The sequence below is a fragment of the Megalops cyprinoides genome, chromosome 1 (assembly GCF_013368585.1).
Source record: "Megalops cyprinoides isolate fMegCyp1 chromosome 1, fMegCyp1.pri, whole genome shotgun sequence".
Taxonomy (NCBI): Eukaryota; Metazoa; Chordata; class Actinopteri; order Elopiformes; family Megalopidae; genus Megalops; species Megalops cyprinoides.
In genome coordinates, this window is record NC_050583.1 from 42,005,546 (window position 1) to 42,028,051 (window position 22,506).

At 42.6% G+C, this 22,506-nt stretch overlaps 1 protein-coding gene across 4 annotated transcripts in view; it reads right to left on the reverse strand.

The window, feature by feature from the left end:
• Nucleotides 1-22,506, reverse strand: part of LOC118777866 (rho GTPase-activating protein 27-like) — a 30,538-nt gene that overhangs the window by 4,405 nt on the left and 3,627 nt on the right. Inside the window, exons 2-12 of one of the 4 annotated variants that reach the window (XM_036529100.1) lie at nucleotides 20,531-21,496; nucleotides 6,198-6,644; nucleotides 5,142-5,348; nucleotides 4,080-4,160; nucleotides 3,606-3,728; nucleotides 2,960-3,046; nucleotides 2,758-2,820; nucleotides 1,476-1,543; nucleotides 1,129-1,216; nucleotides 485-586; nucleotides 136-234 (exon numbers count right to left, since the gene is read on the reverse strand). In XM_036529100.1, the coding sequence (XP_036384993.1) occupies nucleotides 136-234; nucleotides 485-586; nucleotides 1,129-1,216; nucleotides 1,476-1,543; nucleotides 2,758-2,820; nucleotides 2,960-3,046; nucleotides 3,606-3,728; nucleotides 4,080-4,160; nucleotides 5,142-5,348; nucleotides 6,198-6,644; nucleotides 20,531-21,430 (2,265 nt within the window). In that variant the 5' untranslated portion in view covers nucleotides 21,431-21,496. Of the gene's footprint in view, nucleotides 1-135; nucleotides 235-484; nucleotides 587-1,128; nucleotides 1,217-1,475; nucleotides 1,544-2,757; nucleotides 2,821-2,959; nucleotides 3,050-3,605; nucleotides 3,729-4,079; nucleotides 4,161-5,141; nucleotides 5,349-6,197; nucleotides 6,645-11,288; nucleotides 11,452-20,530; nucleotides 21,497-22,506 lie in introns of those variants that run through there. The other 3 variants (XM_036529091.1, XM_036529118.1, XM_036529109.1) reach the window with 3 other exon arrangements.

Here is a 22,506-nt window from a genome sequence, read left to right on the forward strand (position 1 = left end):
CATCTGCTGAATGCCAATAATTTAACGTACAAGTCAATAATGACAAGTGACTGAGGGAGTGGGTGCAAGTAACACTCAGTAAGAATACCCAGAGATGGGTCAGGAGGAGCTGTGTCCTCTATCAGCATGACTCACCAGCTGTCGAATGGTGTCTACAATCACTTTGTGCCAGTCGTTGATGATACTTTCAGTGTCATATTGCACAAGGAACTCAGCTCCGCTTCGAGTTTTCAGCTGAAGACAGGCAGCAAGCATGCAATAAGCGCGGCCCCAAAATGTTATGACAAAGGATGGCCACAGCAGGTTACAGTGGGACAAATAAACATGACAGGTGGTGAGGTGCAGGTGAATTCATTTCATGAGTTGATTGATAGCACATAAGTTCACAGGAATAATTTGTTACTGTTATGATCAAATGTGTCACATGGTATTTCTGATTGTATCTGCATTGAGCCATATAGTACAGAACGTTCAGACCTCATACCTCTAAAACATTCTTCTTGCTAGATTTCTCTTTGGAGGCCCAGCCAATGACTGCCCCCCGTAGCTCCAGTGTGAATTCTGGCACGATCTGATTGGTCTTGTTCTGTGGACATGAAGACTACTTTTCACAGAACTGACAACACAGCATTCAATGTAGTCAAACAGCCAGATACAGTGTATGCTTAAAACTAAACATGCATTTTTAACCTTTTTTTTAATCATTTTTAAGTTTTACAGTTTCGTCTACTAGAAGCTAGAGCAATGTGTACATTTATCTTGTTTCTGTGTGTGTGTGTGTGTGTGTATGTGTGTTTTGGGGGGGTGTGTATGAGAAAACCTCCATTTGTGTTTTCGTAAGTGTATCACTACATTTTCAAAATGCCCCTTGGAAATGTAAATGTAAATGTAAGACGCAGTGCATAGGTAAGGAAATGGGAACTGATCACTCCTGACAAGTCTTCAGGGCAGGGTGGCACAGTCAGAGCATATTCCGGTTGTCCTAGCTCAGGAATGAAGGAATGCATTTGCTTAAGAATGTTAGCCTGCTAGCACCTGGAAGGTAGAATTCTCATGCTGAAAAGCACATACTCAGGCATATATTACCATGGGGACATAACACTGTGTTGAATAGGTACAGCTTCTTACCGAGGTTCCACCCGCTGCTGACTTTGGGTCCTTGTGAAATGTCAAAACTCCACCATGGAGCACTGTCCAAGACTGGCTCCAGTTTTTCCTGCATTGAATGAAGTCCAGTTTGTCAAATTCTATTTAGGGGAGGTGTTTGTAATGTATGTTAAAGGCATGTATAAGCTCATCTAAAGGTAGCCATTCACTAATTCACTAATTCGGAAATTCACTAATTTAAAACTAAACAGAATACCACTCACGAAAAAGCACCTTTCTCCAAACTAGTCTGTCCCGGGAATTACAGTTTATAACCTGATCCCTAGTTTTAGTTTAATGGGCAGGAACATTGGATTGGTCATAACTACCTCACTCGTTTCCCATTCTCAGCGATCTTAGTTTTGTTCAGAATTCCAGCTTTTTCCAAAATCTGGGTCTGAAAGATAAATCAAGTGTTGAGAGCTTGTTTCAAAACACCCCAAATCAAAACAATCTTAGCTTAGTTTTGCTTTAGCTTATCATGCACCAAAGGAAAGAAAACAGAAGCTGCATGCCCCTCAGAGTGGTTTACATGTTATTGTTAAGAGTATGTGGCTGTTATTCATACCTAGTCAACACAGAGCTGATTCATTAATGTCTTTGGGTTTATTTGACTAAAAATTACATGAATGTCCATTGTGACTTCTGAATCAGGTTTAATCAGAGTTACACAGTCATAAACAGAAGCATTGTTTTCACAATATAGATTGGAATTCTCCTCATATAGATTAGAATTTATGAGAAGTGAGCTGTTCATTAGCCAGGTTTTAATTACTTGTCATTAAAGATGTTGCAACACAGCTAAGTTTGCAAATGAAAACCTGAGGCTTCATATAAAATATTGCAGCATGACTGCTGTCTCCAATGTATGTCTCCACACAAGGATGTGCTGCAATGGCTTTACACAGACACAGGGGGGCAGTATGGCCCGCCTGCATCTGCAGCTCCATGATTTATTTGTCGCTAGATTGTGATTGACATTACAGCTTCAAAACAAGGATGACATAAAGTTCATGGCATTGAAACAAACCATCATCTCTTGAAATATGAAGCCGAGGCCAGGAGAAAATGGATGGCTTGGCATTGAGAATAGAGTGGTGTACAACATTCTACTTCCTCCTTCTAGGGTGTTGTCCCTGCGAGCTGTGGTGAGATGGTGTGGCTGTGGGGTGTGAGGTTGGGTGTTGTCAGATCACAGTGTCATTAGTCACTGTTGTGTGTGTGAACAGTGGACGCTATGGTTTCTGCAGTCTTGTTTGTTTAGTTGAGCTGTTGTTCAAGACACAGAATGAATAGTACTGTGAAAAATAAACAAGTTAATCACGCCTCCACATATGCAGAGATAGGAAAAGTTAGATTGGGTTAAAAAACTGAACTGAATAACAAAGAAGCTGTCCATAATCATTGAAAGCCCCAACAGAGAGAAATCATTGTACTGACTCACAATTCCACCAGAAAAGCAGTGTGACATGCAATTTTCTTCCTGGGTCATTCAGATTAGGTTAGTATACAAGCATGAGTCACCATCACAGTTATTACAAACAGCAGTAAAAGCCCCATATTTCCTCTGTGTGCCATGAATCTACTGGACTCAAGGCCTTAAAAACCCACGTTATGATGCTGGGAATCGGAGCTCTGATTGGATGGGTTCCTTCGGTGTTTGAACCTATCAGCCTTCAGGGAGAGAAACAAAGCACCATTGAGAGGTAAGTCATGTAGTGCTTCGGGCAGTTTCAGAGACAGGTTTGACCAAAGCTATGACATCATCTGATATCATCTGTGTCTGTGGGCTCCAGGAGAGAAAAGAACTTACATGGTGTGGCAGCTCTGGGGAGTTGCCGGAGCTGGAGGCATCGCTGCCATAATCAGAGATTTTCCTCCTGTGAGTTGGGTGAAACTTCTGCTGGAGGAGAGAAAAGAATAGGAATTGTCACTTCCTTTACAAAAATTCTGAGCAAAGACATTGCAATATGCACAGTCTCTTCATTGATACAACATGGAGGACTTGGTATCATGACAAAACCTACACAGAAATTTAGGTTGATGGTTTGTTTTGCATTTGTTACCCAGAGCTCATTTGCATGTGTAACCTAAACCAAAAAAAAAGAAAACTGAGCCAGGTGTTTCCTAGTCCTGTTTAGGAAATGTTGTCATTAGCATGAGGGTGAGAAGGCACTGCAGTATGCTGTTGGGATCAGATGCTTCCCGCTAGCTTGCAGTCACATGCTGTCTCTGCTACACTGAGTGCTCCAGTGCCTCCTCTGCAGCATGAGGGGTGAACATCCGGGTCGACGTGCTTGCAGCACTTGCAGCTCAGAGTTAATGCCAAGCTCACTTCCCTTCCCATTTTGCAGGCTTCATGATGAAGCATACTTGCATTTGAGACATTTCCATCCGCATTGCCTCTCTTTTGAGGGACATTTCAGGGGTGCCCCTCATCGGTTGCTGTGGACACTCACCATGTCGTCCTGGGATGTGCTGAACTGGGATGGGCCCATGGTATGCCTCCAGTTCTTTAAAACTGAGGACCCTTCCTGGTCAACTCCATTCCCCACCCTCGGTTGGCCTGAGGTTAGGGAAACCTGTTGACAATAAAGAATAAACAATCATTTACACTCTTAAACTCCCCTTATACTTGTTTAAAATAAAGCAGCTTCTGAACAGGAACGAGTTCTGCTAGTTCCCTCCATTGTCTGACTGAGCACAAATGGGAAGCAGGCAAGACATTAAGAATTACTTTTGCATTGAGAATCAGGTGGGTGATGTACCTCAAACTAGTTCTGTCAGCAGTGAAGGCTATGTCCTCCCACACAGCCATAGTCAACATATGTAAAATAGAGTATACATTATGCATTTTGTGCTTTTTTCTTTTAAAACTTTGCATGCAATTTGCATTTTTCAAAAATAAACACAGCAGCCACAATCCACTCTACCTCGGGTAAGCTCCACTGGGATCTGGATCCATCTCTTGTGTAATAGTAGGCCTGTCCCCTGTCATCAAGTGATTTGATCCACTGCCACAATAGACACAAACAACCAAATAAAAGAAAGTAGATATGTAAAATTTCAGGATAAACTTCAGAATTCTTGTCCGTTTGTATGGAGGGCATGAAGGAAATCACTTACACTTGAGCTTATTCTTAAATTTTAAAATCCATCCATCCAGCTGAAATCCACACACACGTACACAGAACTACTTGAATGCAATTCCCTTTAAAATAGTTCCCCACACACCCACACAGTAACAATAACAGATCTGCTTGGTGAACAACACCATATTGTTTTTCATTCTTGGAAAAGGTGTTGTGCATTTCTGAAACCACTAGTGGTGATACATTCCATGGTGACTTTCAGAAAGGAAGACGCTGTAGGCATGTACAGGAAACAGACTGCATCACAGAGGGGTAAAAAGATGCATTGCCATGATATTTGACATTACAGCATTACTTCTGACAATAGAACTCAACAATGGAACAACAATGGAATCTTTACTGATATCTGTAAAAATCAGCTAATCATTTTGTTTAATCTTTGATCATTTTAAAACAGAACTCCACTTCTAGTCACAATTCACCTGCAGTGAACTGACAAAGCAAAGATTCTTGGTTGGTCTTTCTGAAAAAATTCACTAATGGGAAATGACTCAGTAAGATCAGTCTCTGACTTACCCTAAGCATTTACTTTATGCTAATTGCCATTGCTAGAGCATGCTGCAAATGCACATTAGCACATCTCAAAGGGGCCTAGGAAAATTCTTAAGGGTAATACCTTGGAGTGTATGAAGTATTTCTTGTCCACAGTTAGAAGTGGAACATATCACTACAGCCAAAACAAAGCGGACATAAGAAGAACTTATGAAAATAATCTCATGGTGGACAGAAATACCATATTCAAATGTGAAATTACTATGGCAAATATGGCCGCTGGCGGCTTAAACAGACAGAAGCTCTGCAGGTTGGTCATGCTACTGCACTCTAGGGGTGGATCTCTTTTACCTGCTCCTGCGTACTCTCACTGGTGTACACCCACTTCCCGTCCGGGTCGACGGAGCGCGTCCAGCCTGCTGGAGCACTTGTGTCTAAGCTGGCCCGTGGGATGGTGGTCCGTGTCACGTGGGAGAATGTGTACTCTTTTGGGAAGGTTGGCAAGGTCCCAGGATCCTCTTGGCTGTCTATAGGGTAGTCCTCTTCAGGGAGGGGGGGCTTTTTAGGGAATAAAAAACACAACGTATTTGAAGGAGGTTTTCAATCTTCTGTCAATCTACGGAAGCACTAATGGGATGAAACCAAGATACCATAGTCACAGACATTCTGCTATGACAAAGGATGGTAGTGCTCTTGTGTTTACTTTATCAGCTAAAGCAGTATATTCTGGGTTTCGATTGAGGATTCTGGCAATGAACACTTGGTATCCAACAAGGATATGTATGTTCATCCATATGTGGAGGGTGCAGAATGTGGCACTAAGACTCTTGCTCTTTCCCTTCTGTGGAGACAGGGCCTTATTTCACACTCTAACACTACTCTGTTTTTCAACCATGCACTGAATAAAAATGTTCACAGTGAACATTTGTGCTTATAAAAATACAATGTTACCGGAGAACAGCCTAAAACCACAGTCAGACCTGAAAAATAATTAAATTCTGCCAGATGACCGCCATTTGTAAACACTCCAGTCTGATCTTATGGTGAATAGAAAGCTAAGTGTGAGTCTAAGTCTCAGCTTTGTCATGACTAGACATAAGAAAATGTCAATTTCAGGCAGCACTCAAGTGTTAAATCCATAATTTTATCCAGGCAGGCATAGATGTTGATATAGTAGTATCATACAGTAGTAATTACAGATTAAATTCAGAGATGAATGTACTGATCACAGCCCAAGCTGGCCCACCATCTATAACAAAGAAATGCTCAGGAAAAACAAGGAAAAAACTATGAATTCCAACACTCTCTGCTGTGCAGAAGGAGAGTGAACACTGCTCTTAGGTGACCTATTGATAAAAGGGCGTGAGTCACACAGCAAACGGCTGCAGTGGAGTAAGTGACACTCACCGGCCCATCATCCTGGAAGCCCAGGGACTCCATGTGAGGCGGTGAGGAGGACAGCTGCTCTGGGGGGTCCCAAGAAGTCTCGCCCGTTGCTGGATTGTAGAAGTAATGCTGCCCGCTGACCTCATCCAGCAGCTGCTCCCAGTCGGAGGTCCCGGCGGCCAGTGGGGAGGGGGACGGGCTAGGGGACCGAGCCGGCTCCTCCTCCGGCACCTCAGTGTTGGTAGGGGGGCCAAAAGGGTTGTCCCACGTCGTCTGCCCAGTGGTGGGGTGGTAGTAATAATCCTGGCCGCTCTCCTGGTCAGTGTGAACCTCCCATCCCTCCAAGTCCAAGGAGAGGTGGCGGGATGCTCGAGGTGGGGGGGAGGGCGAGGGTGGAGACTGGGGGAAGCTGTTCCGGAGCTCCGCTACATTGACGTACACTGGGGTGCTGGGGCTCTCTCTCTCTACCTGCAGAGGTTTGACAGAGGAAGGGGTGAATAGGGGGCAAAGCTCCACACTCGCTGACTACAGTCTCTGACGAAATCAGAAACATGCACACAAGACTGACGACTACTTGAATAGACCTCCTTGTTCAAACAGAAAAGTGTTTGAACTGTGAATAGGCAATACAGTACTAGATATCTAGATGAGTCATTAACTTGTAAATCAATGTTGTACCTCACTCCTGTGGTGAAGTGTCTTTTCATGTTACTATGAGGCATTCTTCAAAAAACAATTGAAACATTTGGAAAGAAGCTAATATTTGACAAAATAAATCAACAGAAGTAGATGTCTTTAAACAGGCAGAAAAGCTTGTCTTTCATCCAGCATTTTTTTAGCTTTGCATCTATGAAAGCGGTTAGGCTCTCTTCTGAGATTATTTACAACAAAATAGTCCCAATAAGTCCAGTTCATCACCAGATATTAGTGTTTAATCTAATTTATGCAGTGTAATTCAATAACTGAACCAATAGACATAACATTCTTGGCATTGCACCTTTCCCAATGAATTCCACTGTTAACCCCACTCCCACGCAAGCATGCTGAATGTCATATTACCTCAATAAGCATCCAGTCAGAGACTCAATGATTAATGTAGCAAGAGAAAGGGCAGAAAATGTACCACTGGATTGTCCTGCCCTACACTCACAACTGACACAGATCTGGGGGGATCGGACTCCTGAACCCTGATAGGGCAGCCCCAGCAGTCCGACTCCGTGCTTGAAGTCCGAAAACGTTTTGCCGTATTCCCACTCCACCGTAAAGGACTGTGGGTGGAAAAATGCACTGTGTTCCCTCATTGGCCCAGTCTATTTTGTGAGGTGTTTAAATACTCACATGTACCGCCATCACCCTCATGCTTGCAGAGTAACACACATACTTTCAATGCTTTCCCTGGGTTCTCAGAGGCCATCTGCGCACGTGAAAATAACACAGGTGAAAAAGATGACAGCTCAACTTTTTGATCAGATGCGCTGCGCTCTCTCAGTATCGGATTTCTTTGGTGAATGCCATCCGCAGACAGGAACAATGACAGCGGCTCCCTTAGTCTTTCCAGGCCCTACTGACACTGTATCTGTTTGATCCTTAAATGTTCCTGCTCTGTTCATATCTGTATATGAAAGGGTGGAGAAGCTTTTGGAGCAGAGGACAGTGTAAATGTGGTAACACATTTGACACTGTAAAATGCTAAAAATGCCATAATTCCAGTAATTTCCTGAGGCTGCCAAAACCTGGGGGCTTTACGGGGGAAAATAATAAGAGAATGCCTGGTTTGTTCCAGCATGGAGAATGCAGCGGTTTGATTTCTGTAGAATTCTTCCTCAGGGATAGGAGGACACTCATTACTAGTAATATGTTCCACAGGCGATAAGAAGTCAGGATATCAACAGTATCAATATATCCATATCAATATCAGTATCAATGTAAAAAATTTTGGTTATCATGCAATGTTGAGCAAGTACTGAAGTTCCATTCAGCTGTTAGATGATAAGAGTCATTGAGAAAGAATATTTCTGCATTATGTATACTCTCGCTGAAGTATATTTTCTCTGAATCATAGCCAACACACTTGCTCAACAACACAGCCATTCTGTCTCCAGACTGTAAAACTTCTTACTAAAGCACGCAAATGACAGCAACATAAAACCCTCAGCTCAGAGGAGGTTACGGCACAACAGAACTCATATAATCCCTTTTTGGTAAGAATGAAGGTTCATCTCTTTATAGAACAGTGTTACAGAGTGTTGAATATGTCTTCCGGTGCTGAACAAGTTCAGGAAACACAGCTTCAGAGCAGAGCTCTTCAAACCACAAGCCAAAGCCATCCGCCCTCAGACCCTCTGTTTCTCATCTCAGTACAGCTACCTCAATGATGCTGTGCTGCCCTGTCTACAGAAATAGGTAAACAGAGGCACACAACAACATGCCCACTGCGGCTGCTGTATTGTAGTATTGCCAGTTTTGAAATGGGGCAAGCAACTCCTTGTTTTAAGGTAAATTCAGCTGTTATCGCAGTTATCACTTTAACAAGTGATTGAATCATTGCCAAAAGAGAATCTAGACAGTTTCCAGCTCTTTCAAACTTCAAAAAGCAATATCAGAAAAGAGTATCAGAGGATTGGGTCTGTGTGCTTTCCCCCTCTCATTGTCACACCTACTGGGACATGAGGAGGACATGCAGTGTAATTCACGCACGCGCATGTGCGCGCATGCACGCACGCACGCGCACGCACACACACACAGTCACGGCTTTTACACTCGAATACCACATGCCCTAAATTAACCTCCAGGTTGGGTCAGCTGCATATGATGTGAGGAAACCAAACCAAAATGTAAGCAATTACAACTTCTTAGTGTATTTCCCCTAATAAAAAAACAATCTTCCTTATAACACAAGATGAAGGTCTATACTATGTCATGGATGATATGAACTATTGCTTCTTTGAATTTAATTTTGTGCATATGTGTATGTGTCAGCACTGTGTAACACTGTTCTGTAAGAGGGAGCGCCTAAAATGTCATCAAACCTAATGAGTATGAGTGCTAATATGCCACAGAGGCCTCTGAGCCAAGTGGTTTGTGTTACCCTTATTCATGTGCTTTAGTAAGAATTTTTAGTTTTTCTGTGAGTTGTGCAGTGCTGTGATTCAGAGTACATACGCTTCATTGAGAATGTATGTAATGCAGAAAGATTCTAACACAATGAGCAGGGCTCTATCATGTGTATCGAACAGTTCTGTCTCAAAATTGCATGATATCATGTTAATTTTCTAAAATTTCATGGGCAGTGGAAAATATTACTGGTAATTGATATCCTCCTACCCCGAAGAGGAATTCTACAGACATAAACCCTCTGCATTCGCCACGCTGGGACAATGAAAGCGTTTCTCTCATAAAACTGTCAGACTTCGGCACAAAACCAATCACTGGGTTTATGCTGGACTTCTTTTGGGTTGTATGTTACATATTTTGGCCTACTGTAAAATATATTGTATTATTCATATTGTACAAAACATTGACATTTTCATTGGCATTTCTTTATTTTTACAGACAGGGCATCTTTAATAGCAGCTTTCCCCCATTCATTCCCATCAATTTAATTTGCTGTCATTTGTGAGGCCTGTGAATTCCAAGCTGGCAAGAATTACAATGTGCTGATTCTGCACCAGTCATTATGTCTGCAATTGCGCCGGACTAATCAAAATTCAGGCAGACAAGTGCCCACAGCTAACTAACCTAACTAACTTTCAGAGTTCAGCACCAAAAATTAGTTAACAACCAAATGACAAATCTGCCAAGTCTGTCCAGGTCGGCGAGTGTGGCTCTCACCTCCATCATAGCGGCAGGTTTATGAGATACCCCTGAACTGCGGGGTCTGGCCGGATGGTCCCACCCACTGAGCACAGGCAGAGGCCTGAGGGACTGTCACAAACTTCCAGTGCAATTCTCTGCTGCTACCCCTCAGCTCTTCAACCCCCCCCCCCCCCCCCCCCCCGGTGGTCTATATTTACCAGGGCTATGCTCTACTCTGCTAGGTGGGCTATTTGAAGACACGACGGCTCATTTCTAGGTAAGCACGATTACACAAATGAAAGTGTACACAGGGTGAAAGTTCCAAAATGGGGAAATTCAGCACTGTCGAAATATGCCACGGCAATATAGTCCATTACAAGGCCAGGGAAAGGACAGAGGCGATTTATTTCAGTTTATCTACATATATCAGATGTACCGCAGATCATTATAATACGACAAGTATGTCACCAGACTTCTGTAGCCTTTTGATCACTTGCTGTTGCGTTGTCAATCATTACTGGCTTCCCCTTCAATATTAGCAGGAATTATGAGTAACATACAATAGAGGCTAAAGGCCAAAAGCAGAAAGGTCAAAGATGCCTCACTGCATCTCACTGTCCTGTTACTGAAAGCATATGCAACGACAGCATAACTAAAACAGTGGTTACACCCCCACTGGATAACTCTCATTGGAGACATTTTTTCCTTCATAGGAAAACGCAGCGTGGGCTCCTAACCTTGCAAGTCACTCCTCATATAACAATCATGCTAATGCTCCCAAACAAACAGCACCATGTCCACTGAATACAAGATATGCAAACAACACCAAGTGCCTGAGTTCTGAGTTCAGACCTGGGTGGGGGAGTGCTAACATGAGGCCTAAGGCTGTCTGTTTCTGCACAGCTTCTCAGAGGACAGGAAGTCCACCAGAAAATGTGTGTTCGCAATAAGTGTTGCCAGCGAAACGGACCAGAGCTTATGCGATGTCCACAAATTGGAATCTGAACTGCAGAGCACAGCAATGCAGAAAAAAACTCACCAATACACAAACTAATGGACACTGTCTGTGTGAGAGATCTGAACTGGCAGATAATATAAAACTATGTAGACCCACAGTAGGCAGACGACTACTGTATTATTAGACCACTGTACCATCAGTAACACAATCATCAGACTACTGTGCACAACTAACCACAGCACCAAAAAAACCCTTAGCTGCCAGATGAACCCAATGCACATCACAGCACTGAGAGTCAGAGAGACAGAGAGAGGGATAGTGTGAGAGAGCGAGAGGGACACATGTCTGTCTGGACTTACCTGGGCAGGCACCTGAAGGGTCAAGGCTCGGGGCCTGAAACCCCTGCGAGCTTTGCAGATCACATCAACCATGGTGGGGCAGTTCCAGAGAGAGGGGCCATACGGCTACAGAGGCAGAAGCGCCACCGAGCACACGGCACAGGCTGAGCTGACTAGCAGCGAGGCGCACACACACACACACACACACACACACACACACACACACACAGAGTCAGCTGTGTCTCCTCTGTGACCAATCACGGCATCCGCTCGCATAAACAGAGAAAAGAGAACTGCCTACTCAGAGACCAAGAGAGACAGGAGAGAGAGCGAGAGGGAGAGAGAGAGAGGGGACAGGACATTTCGACTACTTCCTGCCAGCTCTGAAAAAGGAAGTGTCGGCATGGTAACAACTATTTAAGAGAGTGAATGCCATTTACCCTGGATAGCAAATTAAATTAATTGGAAAGGAGAGTGAGGCAGAACTAATAAAAAAACTTTCCGGATTATCTTGAGCACTTAAGCATGAGATCAAAACAGAGATAACACTAGCATGCCTTCGCAAATTGATTTGATCACAGCTACACAACTTGTTGGTAAAACAGTTTCTTTCGACATTTTCAACGATTGTGTTGTCAGCCTTTCCTAAAAGAGTGGAGCATGCAGTTAAGACAAAACTGATTTTTAATCTTGTGTCATTACTCAAAAGGTGAGTCACAGATAACAATCGGAGTGACGTCAGGCTCACGACCTTACAACAGATACATAAGGAAATGGAGAGATTTATGACAGTATTTTAACAATAAAAGTTATTTTCAAGGCCATCCAGTTTTGCTTTCACTTTTAGTGATTTATCTCTGAAAAACAGGAACATTGCTAGAATCCACAGTTTACCAGATAAACTGGGGATTCTGACGCAGGGCTGAAAAGGGCTTGAAACAGGAAATTCTCTCTAGGTGGAGAGACACTTGCCCAACTGCCATTTCCTTCCATGAGGGGGTCAAGTTGGCTGTTCAGTTTGTTGTGCAGTTTTCCTGAGGCCACAGCAACACATGAAGGACCCACACTGAGTGACACGCCCACCCACACAAACACACAAGGAAGTGCCACACTCGACACATAACCACAACTGACCTTTGTCTTGCTTCTCCTTTCCCAAAAGGGACCAGAAACTAGCAGCATGCAGCCAAATTCAAAACCTCTTTCAATTGCACTCTTCAGTTACAAGAGAACTGGGAAAATACACAACTTTCTCAGAGCACTACTGCAATTTTGCAAATGGCTGACAACTGCATTTCGATTATCGCTCCTGCTCATCAACTTTGAGTTGCCAGGTCCTTCACGTGTTGCTGGCAGCAGAGGGCCAACCAGAGTTCCTGGAACATCACAAAGAGGACCTCTCTACTCGATGCCTACCAATAAGGCACTTTGTTATTCAAATGAACCTCGCGACGGCTTTCAGCGCCACTGTCCTATGGTTGCCTGGTAAGAGAAAAGATGCCAAATCACAGTGCCATGAGTGCGGTGTCTGTTCCTTCACCACACCATGTCACACCCTGATGACTGCAGCACTGCAGAATATCAATCAATAAAAAGGTGTACAGTGTATTTGTGGAGAATGTGAGTGAGAAAGTGAGAAGGTATTTTAGGAATGACTGTATGCATCCATGTAAAAGGACTATGAAGGTGAACCACTCAAGGACGTTCAATAATAGAGGTACTGTTCTCTGACTGAGCAGCAGGCTCACCATCATTCATATCATGCACTTCTTATTTTCCTGTTGAGAAAATCTGCCACAATAAAATTGATGACAGTAGGATGGTTATCTAGTCTGCAGTGCTGTCAGCCAAAATATATTCACTTTAACCACTGATACCAAAAATATTTCATGTACAAAGACCAAACAAGAAAAAAAAAACCTGGTTTCGACAGAGTTTTGGCCAGTTTCGGCTGACCACCTGCCAGAGTAATGAGAAGAGAAAGACCTTCGGGAAACACCTTTTTACTTGACATGAGAGTGATTTAGGGAAGAGTTCCTTTTCTTTGAAAACAACAAGCGTCCTTTGGCAAAAGAATAGCAGGCACTAAGCCCTCCCACAAAGACAAGCAAAGATGTGCACATGATGCGCATATTAAAATAGATGTGTGAGCGATACATTCACCGGCCTTCTCCGGCCATTCTCTTCACCAATTCACACAGTTGAACTGGAGGCAAGGGAGCAAGCAGAACAGTGCTGATCCCCTTTATGTAGTCCGTCCCTGTTTTTTGGATCAGCCAGTGGCTACATTACATAACCGCATTAGCGATCACCCAATCAGACAATGACAAAACTAATTGGGGCTCAAATCACGCCATGGAGTGGACAGTCAGGCCTTTGAATGGCCTTGACTCCGCCTCCTATTACATCATCCCTCATGGCCCAGAATCCTCGATTACCCCAAGGAATGTTGATTGTCAGGAATCCTACTTTTCCCATCTGTAGGGCCTTAACATTTGCCTATCGTCAAATGTTTTGTACAGGTTGTTCAGGCATCTTTTCCCTCCAATGCACTGCCTCACCCTACAGCTATGCATCAAGCAGAGGACTGAGCTTTCATAATTTATATGACCACTGACTACTAGCTTTTGACATGCTGGGCTATTTAGCCTCTGTCCCATCTACTCCAAAAAACACAGGTTTCACCTGATTTTGTGTAACTGAAATTAGCACGACCAGTTCACAAACATCCAGATTGTTTTCCATCTGTGTATATAAATAGATCAACCTGGTTTGCACTTCTCAAAATACCACATGGACCAGGACCCATGGTACAGAAGCCATTACTGTAAATGAATCAACTGTACTATTGGAAACTACACATGGACATATTCTCCTCACATGTGATGTCAGTGATTCAATGATATAAAGTATATTCGCATGAATGAAGTAAACAATCCTTCTGATATCACTTCCTCATTCTGACTATGTTTGATGTGCAACAGCATTTATGTCAAAGGGTGGAAAACTGGCAAGCAACAATGATTGGAATGTGGCTCATACCAGGAAAGGAACAACCATCCATCATTAATTATAGCAGGCAATATAGCAGACCAAGTGTGAGGTGTGGGCTCACCTGTCAGTTTCAATAGTCTGTGCCACAAAATACCTCATTATACCTGCAAATTCCTGATTGAGTACATCCAATAGAACCTCTGGTGCAAATAATGTAAACTATAGGTGTCCACAAAAATACTGTATTTTCTCTGTGAGAGAACAAGTCATGTGATCTAAACAAACACTATAGAGCTAGATAGGTTAGTGAAATCACTTAGTGAAGTCAGTACAGGGTCAGTACAGTCAGTAAAAGGGGAATTCATCATTTCCCTTATGCAGTAAACAATCTCCTCCACCTGTGAATACTTAACCCACAGTCTGCTATGTTGTCTCAGTGAGGTAAAGAGTTTTTTATACAGATTAGTTTATCAAATTGTGGTCTAATCTCCTACTATAAGATCTTGGTGAAAGATTTGTTTTACACTTCCTATCCAAGGCACACAGAGTACAGATTGAAAACGTAAATAATATCCCTCAACCAGTGTAGCCCTGTTTCTATAAATACACCAGACAAGGGACAAAAGATTGGCCACAACAAAAGTGCTGCATGAACACAATCTATAAGGCCTTATCTGTTTCCAGTGGAGGTCACCCTTGAACTACCACGTCTCAATTCAAACAGCAGCTGTAGAAGATGTCTTTTCTTTTGGGGGGGGGGGGAGCAGTCAAAAAGTGACCTTTTTGACTGCTTTGACTGCCTCTTACAGACACCCGTGGAAGCAAAGAAGCAACAAAGTACGTTTCACCTGCCCTTCCCCCTACTGCACATATCATCCTGTTCCCAGAGCTTCTCCCAGAGCAAGAACAGAGAGGCCATGAAATACATGCGCTACACTACCTGTTTGAGCAGTTTCATGGTATTTTGTTTGCCTCTCAAAGCAGCTGCTGTGGACATATAGTCGATATAGGCTCTGTGTGACAGGTTCCTTGTGTAGGAGAGTGCTATATTATGCCAAAAACACAGATTCGGGTTCCCTTTTGCTCAGCCAAAATTACAGCGAGCTCGTTGTTTACTGCAACCCCCATTGCTGGACAGAACCTTGCTTCAAACTGAGTGGGACTTGTGGTGATGACAGAGGCCACATGCAGTAGCATCGGGTTTCATATAGGACTCTAAAGCAGGCAAAAGTGCTGAATGCCAAAGATAAAACAAAACAGGGAGAAATAGCTATATTAGCTATAACAGCTATAACAGCTATTGCTATTAGTTCCCTCTAATATTAAGGATATCAGTATGAGACATATAAGTATGACAAACATGGGAAAATGGGACACCCAAAGGCAGCCAATGAAGAGAGGTATGTGAAATAAAATTCACACCAAAGAAACAAGTTGAAATCATTCCATAAGTACCCTTTCAGCAGAAACTAATTCAATCAGGAGCAAATAGCTGGCACACACACACACACACCATATAATAAACTGTAGATTCCCCCACTCTCAAGAGCAGAGCAGTCCTGCTTGCACGGCTCAGCTGCCATGCTCACTTGCGCGTCTTTCAATCGCCAATCATCCAGAAACGCTTGGCCAACAATCCCACAACAGCCAAATTAATTTATTTGTCTGGGGAAGTTATGGACCCACCAAGCTCAGAGATGTGGTTGCGTTGGTACAGAGTGACCTATATACTGTGTGTGAGAATGATCAGCACTGTGACACTGAGCACGTCTGGCATCGCCTCTATACCAACGCTATAATTAGCTTATTTCTCTATATCAGCGTTATCATTAGCATCTTTGTCTATGCGCGTTGTCATTAGTGTCTGTTTCTATATCCATGCTGTCATTACGGTTGCCTCTTTATGACTGCTATCATGAACATATTGCAGCGCCGCTGTTAAAATTTTTATTTTGTGTTACCGATAGTATATTTCTCTGCATCAAATCAATCATTAGTGTCTTTATAATGATATCACTGATGTCTATAAATATGCTCATCATCGCTCGGTTATCATTAGCAGCCTATTTTATGCAATGTAATCAAATTAATCATTCACGTGTGACAGAAAAGTGTATCCAGTGTGTGATTACTTTACTCAGTTACTAGTCTCACCTGAGGTCCACAATGAATGATTCTTTGAGAATCACTCTTGATCACCATCACCAGATTTCTGTGTGGAGGCAAACCAAACTCCGCTTGAGAAGTGTATGGCTGTTTGCTGTTCGACCTCTAGAGCACGACTGAAGCGCTGTCACGCCGCAGTGAATATTTAAAATGTATCCATTTAACTGCGAGCGTAAAGTACGAAGATGAACATTATATATATTTATGTTAACATATATCTTTGTGTGTGTGTGTACATATGTATATACATTTACATGTGGTCGTGAATAAAAACAAAATCCGACCTACTAGGTCATGCGTCTCCGCCCACAAATGAGTTCTTCCATAGTTGCATTAACATCTAACACACTTTACGGATAGAATATAAAGTAATCTCACCCTACCTTTGGAGAACAGTTGTACAGACCACTTGCTGAGAGCGAGAAGCCTGCTTCGAAAGGTTGGTGTAGTAGGTTCTGCTGGCAGTGGGAATGCTGGTAGGGGGACTGTCGTCTGAGTAAGACTAGAATTCCAAGTTTTCGAAGTTTTCACTTCTCGGCGCAGCACCGCCTTCCCTTCTCTGGCAACCAGGTAGTTACTTGGAGCTAACCTTTTGGGAGTGGTTGTGGAGTTTGCGTTCTTTTTAACTCCTTCCCTTCTAGTCGCTGGATGTGAGTTAATATCAAACCTGTTCGCTCGACGCATTTTTTTTGAAGACTTGCTGGATGTTCACGAGCATCGATAAAGGAGGCGAAGCGCAGATCTAGTAGTTATTGTACATGGATGCATCACTGTTGTGCTATGTGTACACGATCACTCCTTGCACATGGAGACCGATGGATCTGCGCATCTGTTGATAAATGATTCTCGTGAACATTCAGTTCGAAAACAGGTCTTGCCGGGAGTCCCACAGGTGTACCGAGGTCTCTCTTTATAACGCGCCTATGCCTCGGAAATGAGAAATATCGAATCCAATGGCAGTGAATTCTTAAGTGTACTGGTGTCGCTAGCATTCAGTCCAGATCGTGTCAGATCTTTGGCTCAATTCTACAACAATATAGGTATGACTACTGTGAGAGTTTCCGATAACTAAATAAACAGTGAGTCTGTTTAGGTATTTTGCAGTTGTTTAGAGCATAAATATTTTTAATATTTGTTGTATATATGCTGACAAGGACATTTTTGGTATGTGAATACAAAGAGCCATCTCAGAACTCCAGTCTTCCTTTTGGCAGGTCACACATACAAACCAGTTTCATATTTACAAAGTCTTAGGACTTACGAGGTAAAGATATTACCACTATGGATCGAAGATTGGTGCCCTGCAGGGATTTGTGTGTCATCAAGAGCACTAAGGTCCTTAAGTTTAGCCGTGTGTATGCTTGATTACCAAGAGGAGAGGGCCTACAATATTAGAGCCCCCACAATAAACCCCAACACTCAGAGGCATATATGGATGAATAAATGGATGAATCTACACAAGAACTCACTTTGTCTGTATCTGTGTTTTGACTGAAATCTAACAGAAGAACTCTGTTAGATTTCAGATACACTGAGAAACTTCAAAGGACCTTGGCGTTCTACATTTTCCTCAGTCTCAGCCGGTCACACTTGTCTATTGAGCCCTGTTCATAGTCTGCAAAAACAGTGAAGTGCCATCAGCTTATTAAAACAAGAATGACCATATGAGAAACAAATAACATTACTGAGACACATATATGAGGCTAGTTCAGAATAAATGCAAAATGTTAGTGGGATCTTTTTCCCTCCATTCCTTCTTGAAGCGAGAGGTTAGACCACAATGAGAACTTGTTGAGACTATATGGTATGCTTTACATTTTATAACATTTTTAGAAAGCTATCCATATTGTAAACCAAGGTCTGTTCATTGACAGTAAATGCACCTCTCTAATCTCATCCACAAAGCAGTTCACATTTGTTCCACATTTGTATTGCTCCAGGAGTGTGTCCTAGGACCTTGTTCCAGGTTATCTCAAATAAACATTTGCTGGGTAATAACATGCGGATGGATTGTGCCATAAGCCACACATACATTTAGGTTTTCAAAGAATTTGCCTAAGTATATGAGTATTTGCACAGAGTACAAACATGTCAGCTGCAATAAATAAGATAGATATGTTACACTGTCACCCTAACCTTGTGTTTAGGCAATAAAGGCAGTTTATCCATGCTGTGTCCAGCAAGATGTCAGTACTTACCCTGTATCAGTGTCTAATATTCATTGTAAGCAAAAATGAAAGCTGTAAGACCAAATCACCATTTAAAAAAATCCCAGGATTGTTTTCTTGAACATGACACAGCTAATCCTTAAATCACTGAAACCAACTTCAGTCTGGAGCTGCCTGTCCAAATATAAAGGCAAATATGTGTAGCTTTTGTGTCAGTGAATCATCTAACTTTTAAAATAATGACACTTCCTTCTGCAGAAAAACCATCCAGTAAACATTTTACTTGGGCAGTGCCTCCTTTTCCATGCTGTCCAAACCGTTCCAGATCCCTGCATCTGATAAGAACCCCACAGAGATTTAAATCTCCTTGTAACATAAACCGACCATCAAATGGGAAGTCGCAGCAGATTTTTTGAGGAGATTAAAATCATAAAACTAAGCCCATAGTACATAAATATGGAAAGTGTATGAAAAGTGCTATAAACATACAGTAAACATTTATTAAACAGAGCCAAATAACTGACAGAATTGGTTGGACAGCATTGTCTTATCTTTTGTCTGCTTCATGTAACATATTGTAAAAATTACTTGCTTACTGGACTCAGTTGCTTTGTGAATTGGATGTCTATCGCCTGCTTGCACTGAAAACATCACCATCCTTTGTGACTTGTCCTCAGCCCAAAAGTAGCAGGAGAGTTTATTTGCTTTCGTGAGAGTCCCTGGACTGCTGTAATTCATGGGAGCCTGAGGGCCTAAAATCACATTCCATATCAATTCTACCGCTTATCATTTCTGATGCGCCCCCTGCTCCATGGATGCGACAGGTCCAGACTGTTAAATCTAGCTGTCACCAGTCTGGCTCCGTGCTCCCTGTTTGTGCTCAATTTTTAAGTCTGTAATTTATGCTGTTTTCTTATCTTAATACATAGATATACATTCTTTTCTGTTCTCTGTTGATTCTGCTTCATATTGTTATGTTATATCTTGTTTCAAGGGTGTTAGGTCTAAAAATACCTTTAATTTTTCTCAAGGCTAGGGCAGTTTACCACGGCACATGTACTTATAATTGCTCATTACCTATTGATAAACGTCATACCTTCATACTATTTGTCCAAGGTAAGTGCATTCTTTTGAAGAGTGGTCACAATGATACTAAATGTCACTCTTCTGGCCATTTGTATCAGCTGACAATGAGGCACTAGGAGTAGGGGAAATGTTGCTTTTCTAGAGATGAGTGTAATATGACTCATTGTTTAGAAAAGCAAAGAGCCCATCACAGAAGAAAAGATATTTAAAGTGAGAAGGAAGTAACCACTTACCATGCAATAAAACACTGTATGAAATTATCTGATGTGCAATTATAGGGAGTTGACTGTATTCTATTCTTGGATGCAGTAAAATGTTTAAGCTGTTAGTTGTAATTATGCATTAACAAGTTGTCCCTCAATACAGTTTTAAAACCTTCGGGATAATAATATTAATATTATCAATAATAATATAATATTAGTCTAGATAAAGGCCTTTAAAATGCCTTTGCCATCAAACATTCCAATGTTCAGATTTTGTGACCACATCAAATGCTTCAACCAGCTTCACAGCTTCACACAGAGTTATCTAAGAGGTATGAACGAGAAAACAGTGCCTCCCTGTGTTGCAACCATAAAAACACTTTAATAAATCTGACAAGGTTTCTCGCAAGCAATCAGAGTTTTACTTCCTTTCAAATAAAAAAAATGTAACATCTAATGGTAAATCATGGAAAACATTAATTGCTCAGGGCCTCCTGTACAGATGTTGTGAATGCTGTTAAGAGTCACTATTGCTGTTAAAATATTATTTGACTGAAAACACTGCTCATGTATAGGTCATGTCCACATCAATAGATCACTGTCATTGTGTCAATCACAGCAGAATATTAAGGATCAGGTACTTTACCTGGGCAGGAGGAAGAAGGCGTGGAGTGGGTTTGGGAGCGGTGGGTGGAGCCTCAATGGTGGGTGGAACGAAAGGAGGAACAGAAGCCGGATCACCATCCAGAACTGTGTCTGTCACCAGCGGCTTTTTTGACTTTACATCCTGCATGTCTGGTATGGACTCATAAATATTCTCAGATGGTAGATCAGCCTCGTCTCTGAACTGGACCGGAGGTTCCATCAGCTCAACCGACTTTCTTGTTTCGGCCTTGACAACAGGCGGCTCAGCTGGCCTCGCTTCCTTCAGTCTGGTTATCGGATCAGCCGGACTGAAGCTGGGAACTCGAGGTGTCGAGGGGGGCAGCTGCATGTCGTCCACTGCTGATCTAGAGCCACGTAAGACACCGGGGGCTAGACTGAACCTCTTGATGTGGTGCGATACATCTTTGGGAAAGGTCAAGGGCACGGTGCTGGCAGCAGAAGGCGGCTGCTGTGCCTTTAATGGATCTGCATGACGGTTCAAGTCCTGAAGGTCTTGAGGGACACCGAATGTTGACATCCGGCTCTCGGCTTTGTTAGTGCTGAATGACTGCGAGCGGAGCCTGATGGTCATTTCCTCGGGCTTCTTGGCAAGTGGATCCGCTGGTTTTTTCTCGGCCATTGGCTCTGGAGTCACCAGGCCATTTGGCCTGACAAAGTCCAAAGGGGAGGGGAAATCTGAAGGGAGCTCCTTCACATATTTGGCAGGGATGTAGAAGGGTTTGGTGTTCTCATCCTTGCGGACGTGCCACCAGTGGTCATTGGTCTTTGACAGGAGAAGGTACCGTTCGTTGGGTTTGATAGACACCAGACCACCATCTCTGGTGGTGTATTCATACTCAAACTCCACCAGCACAAGTTCCTTATTGGACGTGGTGGTCATCTTGGCCACCCACCCCGGGAACTTGATCAAAGATATAGTCAGGGATGAGGAGGGGTCATCTTGGTGCTGGAAATCAAATCAAATAATAATCAAAAAACAGTTGTTACTGATGTTGTCTCTGTTGCAGTTATGCAATGAACTCTCAAGAACAACAGCAGGATGTGACTTTGTCTTCATCTTTCAGCTTTCACTCACAGACAATTGCTTTTGGTATCGTGCCAGCTAACATTGAATTTGATCACATTCTCAGCTGCAGTTACATCTTTTCACAGATAGATGTCCCCCCTGTGACTCTGGATCACTTGTTTCATTATGTGGCACTTTTGTCAGTGAATCCTCTGTCAAGAAACACTGGTGAGAATAGCTCACGGGCTTCTTTTTGTTATGCTCTAGCTTCTTTGTTAAAAATAATAATTTTGTGGTTCTCTTTGACATCTTCAATGTGACACTGTCTCATCTTGTGTGCTCTTCCCTCTGCAAGATAGTGATTGAAAACATGGCTGCTATCAACAAAGACAGTAAAGCATCTTTAATAGTAAGACCATTCACAGAAATGCTATAGTTTTCCATGTAAAACTATTTCACAGAGTACAGTATGTTCCCCTTGTCACAGATTTACACACTGTTAGCAGATGTACAAAATGATAAAAAAACAACAACAACACAGCCTTGTTTCCACATCAGGAGCAATGTGAATTTAGCTTCATGCTTTGTTTTGAGGTTTTTTGGCTTTCCAAAGCGCTCCTCCCCAGCATGCCACTCCTCCTCTGGCATGCAGACCTCAGGAATGTCAACAGCACAGGGCAGAGTGGTGTGTGTCAGCAGTGGTGTCTCCAGTTGGGCGAGTGCAGTACAATGGCTCCCTGACATCACAGCCTACAGCAAAGTGGAATTTTATACCTTTCTGTGTACCTAAGGGTGCATTCCAGTGGCAAGGCCGATGCTGGTATGTCATCCAGTGTCCACTCAGGGACGAGTAGGTAGATACAATGTGTTTTTTCAGTTCTGTTCTGTATCGCTCTACTTACACCTGTCTCAAAATACCTCAAAAGACAATTGTCCAATATACCATCATT